General features: G+C 35.5%; 1 protein-coding gene across 1 annotated transcript; it reads right to left on the bottom strand.

The window, feature by feature from the left end:
• Positions 1 to 1,195: 1,195 nt before the first annotated feature.
• On the bottom strand, positions 1,196 to 19,763 carry rab15 (RAB15, member RAS oncogene family). The gene is made up of 7 exons (XM_028040722.1): positions 19,426 to 19,763; positions 6,519 to 6,579; positions 5,296 to 5,356; positions 4,708 to 4,785; positions 4,077 to 4,166; positions 2,848 to 2,913; positions 1,196 to 2,776 (listed from the first exon to the last, which is right to left on the bottom strand). Exons 1-7 carry the CDS (start codon positions 19,547 to 19,549, stop codon positions 2,615 to 2,617), a joined length of 642 nt encoding a protein of 213 aa, XP_027896523.1. The 5' UTR covers positions 19,550 to 19,763; the 3' UTR covers positions 1,196 to 2,614.

The raw sequence follows: 19,763 nt of genomic DNA, 5'->3' as shown, positions 1-19,763 counted from the left end.
AACAATGTGATCATTTAATGACAGTAACATATAGACTAGCTAATTCTGCTGCATAAACTCTTAAAGGTCTGATAAAATTCAGGCTATGTCACGTTTTCAGTGCTTACACTGAAAACAGCCATTGACAAAGAAGAGAAAGAGGTAATGGGGCGAATCTGTCACCTAGTGGTTAAATTAAGGCATGACAGAAAAATCTGAAATAATTTATACTCTGACAGCATCCTTCTGAGTCCTTAAAATCCCGAATTCTTTGTAAAATGTTCGCTGTCAGTATGTCAAAGTGAGATGGATTGTGGAAACAGAGATACAATTCAGGGTAGTTAAACTTAAAATGAAAACAAGATGCAGTATGAGTAGGAGAAAAAACTGAAATCTCTTGAATTTTCTAAACATTTATTTTTTTTGACTAAATAATTGGTTAAGAAAAAACGCAAATAGCCTTGCTTTCAATAGAAAACACAAACAAATTTGGAGTAGGTGCAGAAAATAATCTGGAAGTTTTATACGTCAATCTTTACGTTGAAAAGATACCTTGTGATTGGCTTTAAGCATCCTACACCTTTCAGGAAATGACATGCAAGTTTAGCAATGCAGTTTAAAACATCTAGTTTCCAAAAAGTACCTTGTGGATTTGATGACATTGTCTTTAAATTTAAAGATGCAATATGTAGGTTCCTGCCAGCAGCTGTTGGTCTTGAAAAATACCATGAAGCGTCCAGCAAGTAACCTGTAGGTTTTAAAAAAGTAATCCATAAATAAATTCAGTACAATAATCTGGAAAGCAACAACTAAAATTTCTGGAAGTAATAAGATATTACCCTGAGTTCCAGAAACAAAGGTTTGAATTCACATATGTAACCTGTAATTTCTGCCCAGTAAGCTGTAACCTGTATGCTTAAAAATTATTTTATAAAGGCATTCTATAATCTATTGAAATAACTTGCAAGTTATAAGAAAATATATGGCGACATACAGTAGATATTCTTAAGAAGAATATCTTGACATTTGAATAAAATTCTAAACATCTGCAAATGAAAATGACTGAAAGTTTTTAAACTTTTTATGTGTTAGTGTCTCTCTTCGCACCATGACTGCTGTGTTTTCTCTGCTAAGCTGTGATCATTACAACTCACTGAACAGGAGCAAAAATGCTTTAATCTAAACATTACCAAGAAAAACACCACAAACACCGTCACAAATCTTCAAATATTTACTTAGACACATTCAGCATATTTTCTCTAAGAATAACAAGTTGCATTTTACATGTTTGCATTAATATAGTTCCACAATTACCACTTAAGTAGTTTACAAGAGGGAAAAAAATGGTCCTGAAAAGCAACACAATAATACCTTGTGTATCTACAGTCTACATCACTCAATACCACATACTATCATATCACACATGGCACACATTAACACTTGTTTTAGTAGCATTTAGTCATACGAAGTTGCAAAAATGTAGTAGGTCAAGCTCTCTTTTACATGATAAATACTCTGTGTGACCTTCAAAGAGGCAACTCTGGTCAAATGCTCTGCTTGTGTTATGCTGAGTAGATGATTAACTTCACTGAAGTTGCAGTAAAAAAGGAAAGAAATGTGACCTACATGCAAAAGTTTCAATTGTTCCTTCAGAAATGGCAAAAAAAGAAAGAAAATTGCATCCAAAACTCTGTACAAAGACACAAAAAGCAAAACATTTTCTCAACAAAGTAAAGTAAAAGTTTTAGACCGTCTGTTTTTTAGGGCTCTTTGTAACAATTTCTAACATTACTGTGGTAAAATTCATGAATATCAGTTTTAAAACACCTGCTATGTACAATGCAAGGATCTGTTGTCAACCTGTTTTGAGTGCAGCTTCTTTCATGCTAATAAAACAAACAGAGAACATAGAAAAATACATTCTGTTTTGCTACAGGGAAACAGAAACTTTTAAATTCTGTTCACCAAGCTACTCTCATCAAACACCTCAACTTGTCAACAGATTGTTTTACAAGAAATCAAAGCAAGGAAATTAAGAAATTAATGTTTTGTCCATTAAAGGTAGCTTTTATCAGTGTGATAAAACAAAAATGCAATGGAGGGAATTAAAATTGAAAGCCTTTGATCATATATTATAATAGTCACCTAGCACCCTCTTGTGGTAATATTTCACACAACAGTCTAAGCAGTCATTATCAGAGCACTTGCACCATTTTGGGCAGTAGCCAACCCAATGATCAATATCAGACAATTAATTATAGTTCATAATGAAAATTAATATGGTGAAATAATTCAGATCAGTCACATCCAACAATCTAGGGATGAAAATGTGATAAAAATAGCATTAAAAAAAGAAATGTCAAATCTACATTTACACCCGTTCTGGAAACGTTTCTGCCAAATTGTTGGATAGGAATTGCATTTCATTAAAGTAACTCTGAACTTTGCAGAAAACTCTTTGTCATACATACACCAAGTGCATTAAGGCAAATTGTCTCTCTATGTATCCTTGAAAGGTTTATCCATTTGGTGAACCTCCAAATCTGATTTAAAGTTGGTCTCATTTATATCAGATTAAAGTCAAAAATCAAGCAGATTTTTCCATCGATGTTTGGAGACAGATGTTCACCGTTATTTAGCACCAGCAGGCTTTCTGCTGGTCGGCACTCGTACTGTCACACAGTCCTTCCTCTTCCTCCAGAGCAGTGAGATTCAGTTCATCGTTGAGGGATATCCGGAGTAGATCCAGGTCCTTTTTGTTGGCCGCCAGCACCTGCTCAGCCAGTCGTGTAAAAGTCTTTGAACCAAAACACAAAAGAAAAACAGTTGGGATAATATGTTGATTGCGAAACTTTCAGATGATCTCACCTCTGTTATGTTGTGATTGGTGAAGGCACTTGTCTCAAAGAAGTCCATTCCATAAGCCATGGCCAGCTGAAAGAGAGAAGCGCAGCCTCTTTAATGTAGCTTTTTAGTTTGTGAAATTCAATTAAGTTTAAAAACGATAATTGGTTCCACTTGTTTAAGTTTAGGTACGTTTTCTAATCTAAACAAGCTTAAAGTTGCGCCTACTGAGTAAAATATTGCATGTATTCACCCAAATGTTTCTATAAGTTGTACTAAATACTGTGAATGTTCATGATTGACTACAGTCATATCAGCCACTGACAACATCCTCTGAACTCAGAACAATGGGAAAGTCCAACAGGTGAAGAAAGTCTTTTGAACCATTTTCTAAAAACCTGGAGATTCCCTGATCAAAAGATCACAATGTAAATTATTTGTCTGTTTTGTAATTTTGCCAAGCTCTTGGAGAAAACCCAAACTGAATTAGAGTCAATAGCACAGACAATGCCAAAGCAGAAAAGAGTTGATCTGTCAATAAAGTTGGCTTCTCAATTCAAGGTTTGCAGGAGGCACAACCACAGACCACAGAAATCTTCTGTCAAGCAGATTTTACATTAATGTTCATAAATTAGAAATGCACATTCTCTTTTTGCTTCGTAAGGTTACCTTGCATGTAAGCCAAGAGAGCCGACATTGTCGCAGTTTGTCTATAGAGAACAATAAAGAGCTGACTGGTAATAAAGATTAATTTGTGTCTTAACAAGATTTTACAGAAGTCTTTCTAACAAAAACAGTTTATGAATTAACCTTGTAGTCAAAAATTTGTAAATTATTCTTTGGGTTTCCAATCTGCCAAAGTTACTTTGCCTCATCTGAGAAAAAAAAGGACTTTCTGTTCATCAAGCCTTGAGACAAATTCTTATTTCCACTTTTTATTGTTATATCAATAATAGTTTAAGTAACAAGAGGACTCTAGTCTGGGCGCTACACCTGTAATGCAGCGTAAATTCAAAACAAATGGAAGCAGCTCCCTCTTGTGGTAATATTTGAAACTGCAGCCACTCTGTGCCAATTTTTCCCTAATTTCAGCTCTGCATAACAAAACTTTTACCAAAAAATACATTACTTCACCTAATATTTCTATATTTCAGTCCCAATGTTAACCAAAATTAAAATTTGTGTTGAAAATATTAAGCATGCTGGTCCAAGAATCCTCTGCAAAGCAAGTAGACAGACCGTAGCCGACCCACCTTGACACCTTGCTCTGTGGCCACCTGCCTCTTCTCCACGTCGTCTGACTTGTTCCCGACCAGAATCTTCCGGACTTTATCTGGAGCGTACTGCACATGTTTGTCATGGGGACATAAAAGGAGATTTAAAACAGCAATAAAGAGACAGAAAAGGTACATTTAAATGTCAGGAGAAGCTGGATGGGAGAGAAAACACAGGAGTGAGAGCATGCAGGAAATGAGAGCATGATCAGACGTAGGGAAGCACGCCAAGATCAATAGAGGCTATATTCAGACAGATCCACTGAGGAAATTAGGCCCATAATGACTCAATTAACAGACAAAAATAAGAGTAAGGGATTTGCAGTGGAAAGTAGGGCACAGGAGACAGCTTGTGAAAGACAGAAATCTGAAAAAATGTCATTTCCTTTGTTTATGGAAACACTATTAAAAATTTGCCAGAAACTGGAAATTAAAGATGAAAATCTCACGCAACGCGGTCTCCATCTCACCATGTTCTCTGTCAGAATTGGCTCTCTGAACTCTCAGCAGATCTGTTAAAGTGGCTCTGTCTGAAATGTGGAAAGCGTGCTTTCTGATTCTTTAATGTCCCTGATTTATGGAGCTCTTAAAAGCGCAGAGCATGACTCACCTCGTCCACGTCACTGGCCCACTTCATGATGTGCTGGAAAGATCGCTCACTCGTGATATCATACACCAGAAAGATTCCCTGCAAAGTGAGAAGAGACGATCAAAGCACCTCAGACCTTCGATTTTATCTCCCTCTGTTTATTTTGTTTTTCTTGAAACAAAGAAATTCTAGCGAGCCAATGAAATTTCAACGATTTTCAGAGGTGGTGGCTTAATGTGCTTGAGCTAAGCTAAGCTAAGGTAATGCGATTAGTTTAAGTAAATCAGGATACTGCCTGGAACATTGGAGGCTTTTGCAGAAGTTGTAAGCCGTCTGGTCGATGAATAATCCACTAAACAGGAACGAGACGATTTCACTTAAATTTCATTATCAGCTTCTGGTAAAAAGGACAATTTAGTTTGGTCCTTCTGAGCTCATATCAGCCCAAGGCTAAAGAAAAGCAAAAGAGGGCGGTTTTAAGGTACTTTAGCTGCCTGCATAGATGCTGCTCCGAACAGACTTGACTTATAACAGAAACAGAATGGCTTTTGCTTTTAAGAATTAAAAGCTAAATGTGATGAACCAGATATTGCAGATAAATAAATGTACCTGTGCTCGTCTGTAGTACTGCTTGGTAATGGTTTGGTACCTTTCCTGGCCCGCTGTATCCCTGTATAGAAACAAACATACCCAAAAGTTGTACTCAAGTGAGACTAGCACCACTTCAACATATTTTAATCCAGTAAAAGTAAAAAGTAGCCATCCAAGAAATTACTCGAGTAAGAGTGAAAAAGTATTAAAAGGTCTACTCAAGAACTGAGTAACTGATCTGATTGTCATTTAATATTTAAAAATTACATAATCAGACAGACCAAAATGTAACGTTAAGTGGACATTTTGGTATTTTAAGGATCAAAGCGACAACAATTCACATAAATAACAAAAGATAACAAAACCAGGCAAAAGAAAAATTTTTAGATCTATAAAACTTCTGAAATTTTAACAAAAATTGCAGGTGCGTGTTTGTGCATGGTAAATTTTTGGCTAAAACGTGTTTGTTCTTCATTCAGTGGGTAGAAAATCCAGACATTTTACTCAAGTACGAGTAGAGACACTTCATAATAAAATCACTCAAGTAACGGTAAAAAAGTATTTGGTGAAAAGTCTACTCAAGTAACTGAGTAACTGATAAATTAGCAATCATTTAATGTTTAAAAAATTACATAATCAGGCAGACCAAAATGTAAAGTTAAGTGACAATATTAGTATTTTAAGAACCAAAATGACAATAATTAATATAAGCAACAAAAAATAACAAATTCAGGCAAAAGTAATTTTTTCTAAATCAGTTTCTTTCATTAAAAAAAGCTTATGAAACTTTAACAAAAACTGCAGCTGTGTGTTTGTGTCTGGTAAATTTTTGGTTAAAAGGCTTTTTTCTGTCATTCAGTGGGTAAAATCCAGAAATTTTAGTCAAGTATGAGTAGAAATACTTCATAATAAAATTATTCAATTAAAAGTAAAAAGTACAGGGTAGTAAAAATACTCCTAAAATTTAATTTTTTCACAAAAAAAATTACTCAAGTAAATTAAATTGTGTAAATGTAACTAGTTCCTGCCCAACTCTGAATATGGAAAGAATTAAGAGACCACTTAAAATGATCAGTTTCTCTGATTTTACTTTTTATAGGTATATGTTTGAGTAAAATGAACATTGTTCTTTTATTCTGTGAACTACCGACAACATCATTCCAACAAGATTTGCTCTTTTTAAATCATATCCTGTCAGACAGATCACTGCATTCACACAAAGCCTCGCTCCCATATCTTACCATATCTGTATTCGAACTTTGATACCATCTATTAGCAGCGTCTTCATTTTGAAGTCGACTCCTACAGGAGGGAAGATATGGTTAAAAAATGCAATATTGCAGCCACAGGAGAGTTCTGGGTTTATTTAATGTTCTTCCAGGGCTTTAAAACTCTTAGTTGGGCATTTTATTTCTTTCAACAATGTGACCAAAGGAAAACGCCATTTGCAGATCACCAATTTTCTGCTACGGCTTTGTAAACATCACAGACAGCTTTGACAAAACGAGACTCCCACTGTCACAGCATAATCAGCCTGTCAGGAGATCAAGGCAATGATCTAGCGAACCGTTAAGATCAGCTTTCTGTACCGATTATAAAAAAACAATTAAATGACAACAGATCAGAGGAGAAAAATACAATAAAAAAAACTGGATGGGTTCAAATCGAGAGAGAAAAAGAGAATGTCAATGATATTTTTAAGAGAAGTGGGTGTGTTAAATCTTCTGGAGTCTAAATCAAACACTGAGATGTTTTAGTTTGCTTTATCTGCTTGTACAAAATGACAAGAACTTAATTACTCTGACTGGAAGTTGTTTGTATTAAAGCCCCAATCAGTCGAGATTGGATGTTTCCAAGTTCTTTACGAGACTAAAACAATCAAGAATTCATGTTATAAATAAAGTGAAGAGATTCTTTAGTGACACTTTGTAAAATCTATGAAAATATAGACAAATACAATCTGCATAACAATTGGACACTGTAAATATATACTGCTCAAAAAAATAAAGGGAACACTTAAACAACACAATATAACTCCAAGTAAATCAAACTTCTGTGAAATCAAACTGTCCACTTAGGAAGCAACACTGATTGACAATCAATTTCACCTGCTGTTGTGCAAATGGAACTTTGTACAGCACAAAGTATTCAATGAGAATATTTCTTTCATTCAGATCTAGGATGTGTTATTTGAGTGTTCCCTTTATTTTTTTGAGCAGTGTACAATATTTTCTAAAAATGCTCTTTCAAAATATTACATTTACTTTTAAAAAAAGGTCTGCAGCTGGCATTTTGGATACAACTTGACCATCACAGGACAGAGGTCCAAAAACTAAAGGCTCTGCCTCCAGTTTAGGGCTGGGAAATTGTTGGTATAATTAATGTCTTCAGTTTGGTAGGGAGTCTAAGTAAGGAAGGTCAGCACTGATGCTATTAGATCTCTCCTTTTTATTGGGATGTATTGTCAAACTCTGGCTGCAGCATTTTCAACTCGCTGCTGAACTTTCAGAGACTTCTTCAGACATCTAGCTAAAACTGCTTTGCAGAAGTCCAGTATAAAAGTGCAAAAATACATGGAGAAATTTTTCTACATAAGTTTTAGAAAGGATGTTTCTAATTTTGGTCGTGTTTTCTGGATAAAACAAAAACAGTAACTGTACTCAGTGAATGTAAATGGAGTCATGTATTTTATTAAAAAAAGCTAATTTATGTCAGTTACTAAGTGAATCAGATTATTTGCATATGTGCTGATGTTTTCAAGCCTTTCCTCCTGTTAATTATGTTAATGAAAACACAACATTTAATATTAAAATATTACATCAGACCAATAAATCTTAAGACAAAAGTGTAGGCTCAATGAAACATATGTTTAATATCTCCGGGTTATTTTCAAAATGTACTTTTAATTTTATATTCTAATTTATATATTGAAAATAGTTTCACTAACAAACCAGTTCAGGTAAGAAATGCTTTTCATTCTCATTTATTATGATTATTAATCATGTTTGTTGCCGATTAATGTAAATTCTTGTACAGGAGAGAGAACAGAGCAAAATACAAAACAGTTATAGAATATAAATAAAGTCTTTAATAAATATGTTATTATATAGAATACAAATGTTCTAAATGAATTAAACTTTTTTCTCCATCGATCTTCTCTGACTGGTGATTTTAAGTTAATTTTTTTTTAAAAACCTCAGGGATCTAGACTACTTTCATCCCAGAGAAATCAATTAGCAACTCAACCCAATTAACCTGATAGTCTGCAGCATTTCTGTGTCACAGCTGGCATTGCAAGCGCTGAGAACAATAAACTCACTCCAATCGATTCACATGAGTAGGGAAGCCGCAGTGTGTGGGTGATTTTATTTTTATGGCTGCTTTTCTGGTGGGTTATGCATAACTTGAGAAACTGACAAAAAACAGCTGACAGATGCACAACAGCCTGCCAGATTTTTGCTTGCTTAAAACAAGCTGGAGTCAAGTGAGGGCTCTACGGATACTGAGCTGACATCATGAGACCTCATTGAAGAAGAAATACAATGTGTGCTTTAAGCTGCAGAGGACTCGGGCCAACTGAAAGGTCAGCACAGCAATCAGTATCCTGACTTACCAGGGGCAGCAGGGGAGAAGAAGAAGCTTCCTGTATTCTACTTTATTTTTTATTAATTTGAAGGTACAGACAGAAGCTGAAGAAGTAATAGCGTTATGTGTACAAACAAAACCAAACAGCATTATGGAAATCAGCCCATAGCTTTATATTTGAGTTCAATTTTAAGGACATCAAATAAGGGTGGGAAATATGTACTTAAAAGTTTTATCATGATGTTTTCTGTACTGCAATAACAATAAAAGCTACATTTTTAGGTCATTGTATAACTATGACTGCATGGCTCAGCAATAATAATCCCAAAATGACATATTTTTACATTTTTTAATGCTCTAACTGAACAAACAGTGGAATAAAAAAGTAAAAATAGATCTTGGGGAGCTTATAAACGTCATTAATTAGAATTTAACTGACAACAACAAGTCAAAATTCTTACCATGATAAGGAATTTATCACAAAAAATAAACGTAAATGTGATAAATGCACAACCCTGGCATCAAACCGCACAGCATCTTTCAACTTTTTGGAAAAAAATTAAAAGATCTGAATGCCTTTGTCATTAAAACAAATGATGAGAAAACAAAACTAAGGAGCATGTCACACAGCAATCATAAATATAAAATTCTTCACTGCTTTAAGATTTAAATAGAATCTCATTTGCAGGTGAAATTTAAGGCTGCACAATATTTTTGAATATTGCAGCCAAGATATTAGTTGCAATATCTTAGTAGTGCTGCCACTGTTATTATGTTTGTAAAAATAATATTAACTGAAAGGCAGAAAGTTCAGCGGGAACCATGAAACTTACACCATTTCCTTACATATAAATCCTAGCGATAGTTGCAAAAACAAACTATTTATTTGGACCTCTGAAAGTTTGAGTTTAATAAATCACTAACTAATCGCAGGACTGTAAAATATTTATAAGAACTCAAGAAATTTTTGCAGTAAGACAAAAATGCTGCTAACAAATGTGGCACAATCCAATTTTATTGAAATCAGGTCATGTGTGTTTGGCTTAATCTGTAAGTAAATAAAAAAGTTTTATGTGGAAGCCAGAGGTCTCCTTCAAATATTATCATTGCAGCTTTTTAAAATATAAAACCTCAAAAAGCAGCTTTAAAAAATTTTTTTATTTGGCTACCACTTTTACTTCACTCATAATTCTAACAATGGCGTGAAATTTGCACGGTGTAACGGACACTTTACTTAATCTAAGTAAACCGTAATTTAAGTTGGCAGCGTGAGAGCCATGTAAAAATTAATGTGAACACATCCCTAAACTGACTGAACTAATTGACTGTGCTTGATAATATGAGATGGCTTTTGCAGTAATGCATGTCAGTGATGGCGATGGCCCCAGTAATGGATGGATGAACGGATGGATGACTTTTATTCAGTGGAGGACGAGATTTATCATCCATAACTGTCATAACCAGCAGAGGACAGACAGCAGCTGTCATGCCCCGTCGCCATGTGGGCGCTGGAGATCAAGGGCCAAAACATTTTAATTTGATTATTTTTACTTGACTGTCATTGATCTGACCTGAACTGCTAAGCTTTGTGTAAACCAAATTATGAAACAACACACCTATACACGCAACTAAGCCTGGATTCACACTGCAGCCCGAAGTGACACAATTCCGATTTTCTTTTTTCTTGTCCTTAATGCGACTTGTACCTGATCTTTTCATGACAGTCTGAACAACAGGCCACTTGGATATCCGATACGTATCCGATTCAAATGTCTAGGTCGCATTTATCCGACCTAAACGTCACTGATACTCGACAAACGTCACAATTCTGCGTCCTGATACGCGCAAGCGGGAAGAAAAACAACAATCACGGCGAACTCTATTGATGAAGTTGTTACTGTGCTAGCTCCGGCCGGACAACAACTTCAAAATCGTAAGCTATGCTCGACAGTTAGCGTCCATGTTTACTTCCGCAAACACTGAGCACTACTTCTTCTTCTTCTTCTTTTTAATGGCGGTTGGCAAATACGCCAAACACTGAGCACACTCTGTGAATGACGTTATTGCGCCCTCTACTGCTCATGCGGGGCATTTTCAGGTCGTTTGCTGTTCACGCTGGAGATCACATACAAGTCGCATATATTTGGAAGTGTGAACGACCACGTCAAAAAAAAAAAAAAAATCCAATTTGACAAAAAAATTGGATTTGGGTCACTTCAGGCTGTGGTGTGAACATAACCTTAGTACCTTATCTGTATTCAAGAATTATTCAATTAAAACAAGCACCTACATCTTGCTGAAAAGGTACTTGTAAGTGAATTTTCTTATTTCAAGTGTACTAAAATATTTGCACCAGAAATTTGACAGCAATACATCATAAGATTTTGTGTTTTTACAGTGTAACAGATCTAAATCCAAACCGTTTAAGGTAAAACATCAAAAAATGCTTTTCCAGTCTCGGCACTAGCTATTACCATTCCTGATGTAATAGTGGTAAAACAAAGTAAATTTTAAAATTTTTTAACCTCACCATGGAAATCTTTGTCAAACAAAACAAAAAAAAAGTGTCTTGACTGAAACTTTGGTAAATCTCATCAGGTGTTTATAACTTCCTTCATGTAAAAAGGGAATGCTGTCTAACACAGTATTTGTTCTTCTTGGCCCCACTGGATATGAACAAGTTATGTAATATCATTTTAAAAAAAACATTGTCATAGTGTTTGAGAGTGTTTTGAAGTACATCTGGTAAAGGCTGAACAAAGTAAGGCCTTCAGTGGGATTTATTAAAAGCTATGAATGTCCTCTTTTGGTTCCAGGTGAGTCAGCGTCAGACTGAGCACGAAGATTTTTCTGTTTTTCTCAGAAAAACTCGGAAGCTGCAGCTGAACTGCGTAATTCCACCACTCATAATATTCGTGCAGGACTTTGAATCGAAGCAATTGGCAGCTTTTACTGCTGGACCTAGTGGTATTCTCCTGGATGTTGCACAAATACAAGGCATTTCTTTCTCTTTACGTGTTACAGTGCTTTATTTTTCTGACTCACAAACAAAGACAGGTTTGGTGAAATATTCAGAGGTTCAATGGATAGTGAAGTGAGAAGTAAAAAACAAATTTAGCAATTTGCCTGTCACTTCAAAACTATAAAATTGAACATTGTACCAAATGGTAAGTCAAAAATAAAAATATTAATGCAGGAGAAAAAAAATCTATTTTGTGGTTGAGACCAAAGTATTTCCTAAAAGAGAGACAAAGAGAGAAGTCAAATGTGTTGTAAACAACACAGTTTAAATTGCAGCAGATGTCATGCAGGGCTCTGTTTTTTTATGGTGGAGAAAATGCAAATGCAGGCAGACCTCGGGACGCAGCTGGATAGTGTTATGAATACATTTTATTAAATGAATTGAAAGCTGCAGGAGACAAAGGAAGTCTAGCAGTTTAATCTTGGGAATGAAAGGCAGAACATGGCAGAAACTTGCCTGATATGAAATAAACTGAGATTTTTTCTTTCTTTTTTTAATGTCTAAATTATAGCTTCTGGAAAGTATTTAATTATGAAACATTTGCTGAAAATACCAATGGCTTTTTGATGGATTGCAATTAACCCACATTTCCCTGAATTGTTTCTTTCTTCACGCTTCTGTAAGCTTTAGCATCTCAGCCACTGAAGGTGTATAATATCAGGTGTGGGCATTATGTACAGTTGGCCAAATATGTTATCAATAAAAAGATCAATAAATATAAAAGCATTGTTTTGTGGTTGCAGTAAGGCATACACTAATGCTGCTAAGATGATACAAGATTTTCTTGTAATCTTTAACATGCACCTTCAAATACAGGTGTAGCTTAATACATTAGAATATCATCCAAAAAGTGAATTCATTATAGAAACATATCACATAGACAGATTACATACAAATGATACATTCTAAGCATTTGTTTCTACTAATTTTGATGATATTCATGATCTCCAAACTTTACTCTCACCTGAAAGGACTTCGGAGAATTGAACAAAATTCCAGTTCTTTTTCTGCTCTGATCAGGTAAGATGTTTCTGATGTTGTCTCTGGTTTAGGAATAACCTAATACAGGGAATGTAACAGACAAAAGTCATCCTCGAGGGCATCCTGCATGTTTTAGTTCTCTCCCTGGTTTAACGCACCTGCATCAAATGATGGCTCATTAGGAGCCTAAGGAGAACATTGACTTGCTGAGGAGGTTGTTACTACCACCAGGTGGAGAACTAAAACATGCAGGATGCCGGCTCTCGAGGACGACTTTGGGCACCACTGGTCTAGCCACATCTTCATCAAGCTTTTTAATTTTATTTTGTCTTATAATCTTTATTTCTACCTGACTTTTTTCCTACTACTTAACTTTCCACAGCACATTCAAAAATCTTCTGCAATGACCTACTTTGGCTTACCGTTCTTGAGGAGCGTGTCAGTATCAAGTCAACTGTCCTCTCCTTTATTATACTGGCCTTAACATAACGTTACTGTGGCAAAGAATTTCTTCTTTATCATCTTTTAGCATTCTATAAACCTAGGACATATCCGTTTGTATATAAATAATCAATATAATGTACGAGTTTCACTTTTTGACCTGAATTAATGAAATAATGAAACATTTGAACAATTATCTAATTCACTTAAATGATGAGACATCTCTCTATGTCTGGATTTTTAAAAAATACATTATAGCCATATGCTCCTAATCTTCTATGGATAGTGTCTTACCTTTGGCATTACTAATTTTTTCTTACAATGGTCTTTTTTAATTGTTTTACAAAGACTGAACAGAAATTAAAGAAAATACAACTAAATCCAGAGAAAGCTCTTCAGAAAGCCTGAAGAATTGTCGCTCAAGACAACTTTGGTAAATTACAGGAAAGCAAAAATATACAGTAACTGCAGATGGCTTAAACACTTATAGAGGTAATGAATAAACAAAGGCAGGTGTTATCTTTAAAGCAACACCTGGTGTGAAGAGTGAAGCAAAACCAACTTAGAAATACCAGGACCGAAATAAAAGATGAAAATCATAGCAATGAACCACAAAAGCATAATAAGTGAAAAACCTTCAGGCTGAGACCAAAACAAAGCAATCGTGACAACATCACAGCGAAGAGACTCTCTGAAACAAACTGTGCAAGGCCGTAAGCCTGTTTTTAACTCTGAGACTCAGAGAGAAAATACAACTTCAAAACACTCTGAAAGTGAAATTATAAAGACTAAATTATAAGGAGTAAAACACTGAAAAATGTAGATAGAAGCCGAATGGTAGTGAAGATGCTGAAAAGCAACGTAAAATGGCCATGATCTTCCAACTCTTAGATTATATGATAAAAATGAGCCGGTAATGCACCTGAAAGCATTTAATTTGTTAAAAAACATTTTTGAAAAATACACTTCATCAATGCATCCATGCATGTTAATACTCTACCAAGCATTTTCCAATAAACTCCAGGAACACCAGTGATACATAAATATATTCTGGATTCATACAATCCCAAGCAAAAGTGTTCATACTCCTTTAAACCTCTGAAGTGGAAGGAAAATTTCACGTTTTCAATATTTTTTACTAATAAAAATCAGAAAAGTGTGGAATGTTTTTTGTATTTAGCCATCTTTTGCTACTACGGCACATTGTTTTTGTACCTGTAGAGACTAAACCGGTTGCAAAACAGACTGGATGGAGAGCATCTGTAAGCAGCAAATTATAAGACTTGGCACAGATTCTCTGTAATGTTTAGGTCTGGACTTGGACTGGGCCATTGCAAACAACAAGTACCACCTTTAGTAAATACTTGAGTTTCTGAGCAACACAAAACTTGCTGCCATTTTGAAATCCTACATACTGGGATATTAGGTTCTAACCTCAAAATTCAATATGGCTACCTTGCGTCTTGTACTTTGAGGTAGTAAAAACCAAAGTTTATTTGCTCTTCTTATGATTTGCATCTCAACAAATGTGTTACATAATAGTACTATACTACCTTCTTTACTGAACATGCTGCAGAAAGGTTTAAAAATCAGAGGAATACATAGTTTGTGCTATTACAAAATGTGGTAAAATTCAAGATGTATAGATACTTTTTAAAGGCAGTATACATTTTCCAGTTAGCTTTTATCACAAAAAACGTGCGAAAGTGGCATGAGTAGTCCTTGAGGTCTTCAAAACATTAAGTTACAGAAATATAGAAATACTTTAGGTTTACACCTTAGCTATCCCTGACAAAAACTAAAACTACGGCACAGTATTATTTGTTGCTATTTTCTTTACGACACACTGACCATCAGCGGTGGCCGTGATCCTCAGAGTGATGAGCAGGGGTCAACTGAGTGTTTATGACAAGGCTGTGACCCAAACAACACAAAGAGTCCAACATAAGGCAGCAGCTTATTGAGGTGTGAAGTAGAGACGGGTGGAGGTGATGTTTTATGGCTGATTTCACAGCCATTGGCTCCAGAGGGAGTCTAAGATGGGACCACCGAGATGAAGGTGAGGGAGATTAAACTGCGCTGTGTGACTAAATACCAATTTTAGATCATCTCAAGACAAGCTCTTTGCCAGAGAAATATGCACTCTGGAGACCAGAGAACTGTTTTGTGGAAATAAAACATGACATCTTAATCAGTAAGAGTCTAGTTCTATATTTTCATAAATCATCTTAAAAACAAGCTACATTCCTCAGGTAAAACTTCTGAATTTAGCATGCTAAGATAAGCCGACATCTCTGAGACAACAAACCTTTTCACAAAGTCAAATCCCGTCAACCAGGCTTAAAAATCATCCAGATAAAATCCCAGAAGAGAGAAATGAAATGGGTGGAACATGTCCTATTTTAATCACTCACATCAAGGGCCAGTTTTCTTTCCTGTTGAAGTGCGGCCCTTTTATCGCTCAAAGATGCACAGATATCACCCAGGTAATGTAAAACTAAAACGGTTTGTGGATTCCCGGGTGTGCCAAGGAGCTAAAAAGCAACCCACACTCACATTTTAATGACTGCAGAGTCATTACATTTATTTGTGTGGATAGACAAGATAAAGATAATACAGAAAAGCTTAAAGATTTAGCACAACTGGTGCAAATTCAACCAAATTGAATTTGCCGTCAAGAATCAACATTTTATCACAGTTTCTTAATCTAGTCTGCACTTTTTGGTGCATCATTCTTAAACTTAACAGAACTGCAAAGGAAAAGGATTTGCCAACTGAAAGGAAAATATATCCAACACTGCAGGAATTTGCAGATTATGGCAACTGTTTATGATTTATTAAAGACATCAACATTAACTCCGAGATGAGTTAATGTTGATTTATCATGGATGTTTTCAGAAAGCCAGTGTATGCTTAGATGTCAACAGCTAAAGCCCAGATAAACTGATACATATACAGTATATTTTATCCTTTGGAAAAGTTTTAAGCCTCACACTCTACTCCCAATGAGTAATATTTAAACTCAGCTGCAGAAACAAACGCCTGAAAATCTGTGATGTACAGAAACTTTAAGCTCTTTTAAATCAACTCCAAAATCGTCACTGCTTAATAAAAGTAATAGTGAAATGCTCAGGTATACTGCAAAGTACTTGATGACATCTGAAGGGGAAACAAAAGTATTTAAGGGGTTAATGTTTCTGAAATATAACAGGATACGGGAGAACAAAAATTGAGGGGTGAGACATGTGGGCAGATTTTCAGATAATAAGACCAGAACACGATTGATTGGCACGTCAGTGGAGCTGATGGGAGATTTGGGTCCACATGGAGGAAAATGTATATCTCTCCGTCACTGTGAAGGTTGGAGGATTATATACTGACCCTTTGAGGGAAGTATTTATTGGAAACTGAAGATTTAATCATTGCAGGTAAAAGAAAATATCTATCAAATCTCATGTCATTCAGCTTTTTAAACATTTTCAAAATGAGAGAAATAAGTCTGGAAATATTCAGAGTAAATATCTCAGGGTAGGGTGAAGCATTATAGGACTAGGACTTAAAATAGCTCACTGCAGACATGGCAAACATGAACATTTATCAAACTGGCTAACACAGTTGGATCTTGTGGTCCAATCATTAATTAAATGCACACGCTACTCCAGGCTATGAAAATGTTGGGAGAAGATCCAGAAAAAAAGTGCAAATTAAATAGTAACTAAAAATAAATATTAAATCACAAGAGCAATCTAAAGAGTGTGCAAAACATTTACAGACAGGTGTGATCAGACTTATTTTTGTTTTAGGACAATCAAATTGAAATTTAGGCCTTTTTCAGCTAAATTAAGAGATCCGTGGAACAAAAACGTCTTTAGTGCTTCTCCGGAAAAGGCTTCAGATGACCAAAGAATCACAGCCACAAGGCCTGTGGGGGGTGATTAAGCTCCCATCATGAAAAATTCATACTTCTAACTTCTTGGACAGAACCGGATAGCATGAAGCGCATTTTGCAGTCTATGAAGAAGAAAATCTGAGGACCGTGTAAGAAAAAAATGACTGAGCTGCTACTTTGCAGATGGTGTCTATAGAGAGATAACATTTATTGTAGCTTATGGGGATGTTGTGGAAAACCAACTCAAAATAGGTTAGAATTGTAAAGTGACAAAAAAAATTTTTACATGCAAAATGAATTTTTATTTAGCTTCTTTTACGGTGCACAGTTGTTGGTTAGAGCTGATGCAACATGGATACATGGCAATCAGGAATGAAAACTTGTTAGAGGATTTAAGACTCAGGCAGAGGTTTTAGGCTTGGAAAAGCCTAAAACATAACAAATTCATTCTCTACATGTGAAAAGCGAGACATACTGTGAAATCCTTGCAGCTGTAATTGCAGCAAAAGCTGGATCTACAACGTGTTGACTCGAGCAGCTGATTATAAATGGATCCCACACTTGTTTGTTGTTGTAACTTGACAAAATGAGAAAGAGCTCAAGAAGAATTAATAGATTTGAGAGGAAACTTGCATATTTTCTCTACAAAAAAAACAGTTTGGATTTTTATTCAATAAGAAAATGAATAACATAGTAAATTCTGTATGTTTTTTGTATGTATATCTAAATGTTGGGATAGTTTAATGAGCAATGAGTCCTTTCATTTTAGAACTACGAGGTAGAGTTATTTAATGACTCTAAAATAGTTATTTTAAAATACAGCTCTGGAAAAAATTAAGAGACCACTTAAAACAATCAGTTTGTCTGATTTTACTCTATAGCTTTATGTTGAACATGAACATGAAGTGAAAGTAACATTGTTCTTTTATTCTATGAACTACTGACAACATGTCTCCAAAATTAAAAGCAAAAATCTTTTATTTACTTGCAAAAAATTAGAAATGGTCAAAACAAAAAAGATGCAGAGCTTTCAGACCTCAAATAATGCAAAGGAAACAAGTTCATATTCATTTAGAAACAACAATACTAATGTTTTAACTCAGGAAGAGTTCAGAAATCAACATTTGGAGGAATAACCAGGAGGTTTTCAATGGGGGTTAGTGCAGTGGGCTCTTGATTTTTTCCAGAGCTGTACATGTACTGCATTGTTTATCTGCGAGGCAGTTTCTGTCCCAAAGCCAAACTATTAAAACAATCTTCTAATCATATTTTCTAAACAATATTGTCTAAATGTTCCCATGTTTTGCTCTATTAAGTTCAAAAATGGCTTTCTGCCCTCCATCTACAGCACTGACTGGATTTTGGCTTTTCCAGTCTGTGCCCAATTACTGCAAACAATGTCAGAAAGACGCATCTGCAGAGTCTCACAAAACGAAGCTTAGCAGGGGAGGAAATCAGTCTATTACCTGAATATGCATGCACACAGAAGAAACAGGCGCTGAAAGAAAAAGATAAGAGACTCAGCCGCAGCCATGTGAGGGTTGTCAAAATGAAGCTAAGTAATGTGCTTGCCATGGTCTAAACTGAGATATTCTGCAAGCTCAAATTAAACCAAAGAAAGGGGGAAATAGTTATGAGCAAGACTGTGGTAAATTTACAGGTGGGAAAACATTTCTGCAAATAGAGAAGGAGCAGAAGAAGCTATAAGCAGGTATTGTACAAATATAGAAAAATTATGAAAATAATCATTGAGAACATAATAAAAGTTGGGAGGATTCAGTTATTTTATGTTATGTTGCAGCAGAAATGCTAGTATTTGTTTGTTGCATACTGCTATATTAAATCAAGAATAAAAACAATAAAGACCAGATGCTGAACTCACTCTAGAAACGTGATCTGCATGTTTTACTGTATTGGGAATTGTGCCATATGTGGTTTTGCAAAGTGTTGCACTGTTATTGCAAAGTGCTGATACTTTGTGAACTCATTTTCATCCCTCCCAGTGTTTGTTCTTCACCCTAAAAGATGCATATGATTAGTTCAGTCACACTGCCTTTAAATCTCAATTTTATATTTTGTTTATAGTCGAATTTGTGGGATTAATATTAAAACATGATGATAAAAAAGGGGAATGAGCTGCAAATTCTTTCAATATAAAATGACAGAAGAGCAGTTCGTTTCAGATAAACAGTAATAGCGGTTGATGATGACAAGAAAACACGAGTCTTACCGATGGTGGAGATGTGGGAAGGGTGAAATTCATTGTCCGTGAATCTGCAGAGCAAACATGTTTTTCCAACCCCAGAGTCCCCGAGGAGCAGGAGTCGGAAGAGCACATCGTACTGCTTAGCCATGGTGTTGTTTCATGGGCTATTGAGTGGGGAAAAAAATAAAATAAGAATAAAATAAAAATTGAGATCAGAGTCAGCTAACTGAGCGATGAATGGCCACTCTCTCCCCGCCTGGATGCCATGTCTGTTCAGCAGGACCACCTAAGGCTGTGCGTGTTTTTGTTCACTGGTGACAATAAAACTGGGACGCTCCAGCTTCCAGTGGGTGCGGTGGACC

The sequence above is a fragment of the Xiphophorus couchianus genome, chromosome 15 (genome assembly GCF_001444195.1).
Source record: "Xiphophorus couchianus chromosome 15, X_couchianus-1.0, whole genome shotgun sequence".
NCBI lineage: Eukaryota > Metazoa > Chordata > Actinopteri > Cyprinodontiformes > Poeciliidae > Xiphophorus > Xiphophorus couchianus.
Note: the sequence above shows the minus strand (reverse complement) of the source record. Positions and strands in the feature narration are given on the sequence as shown.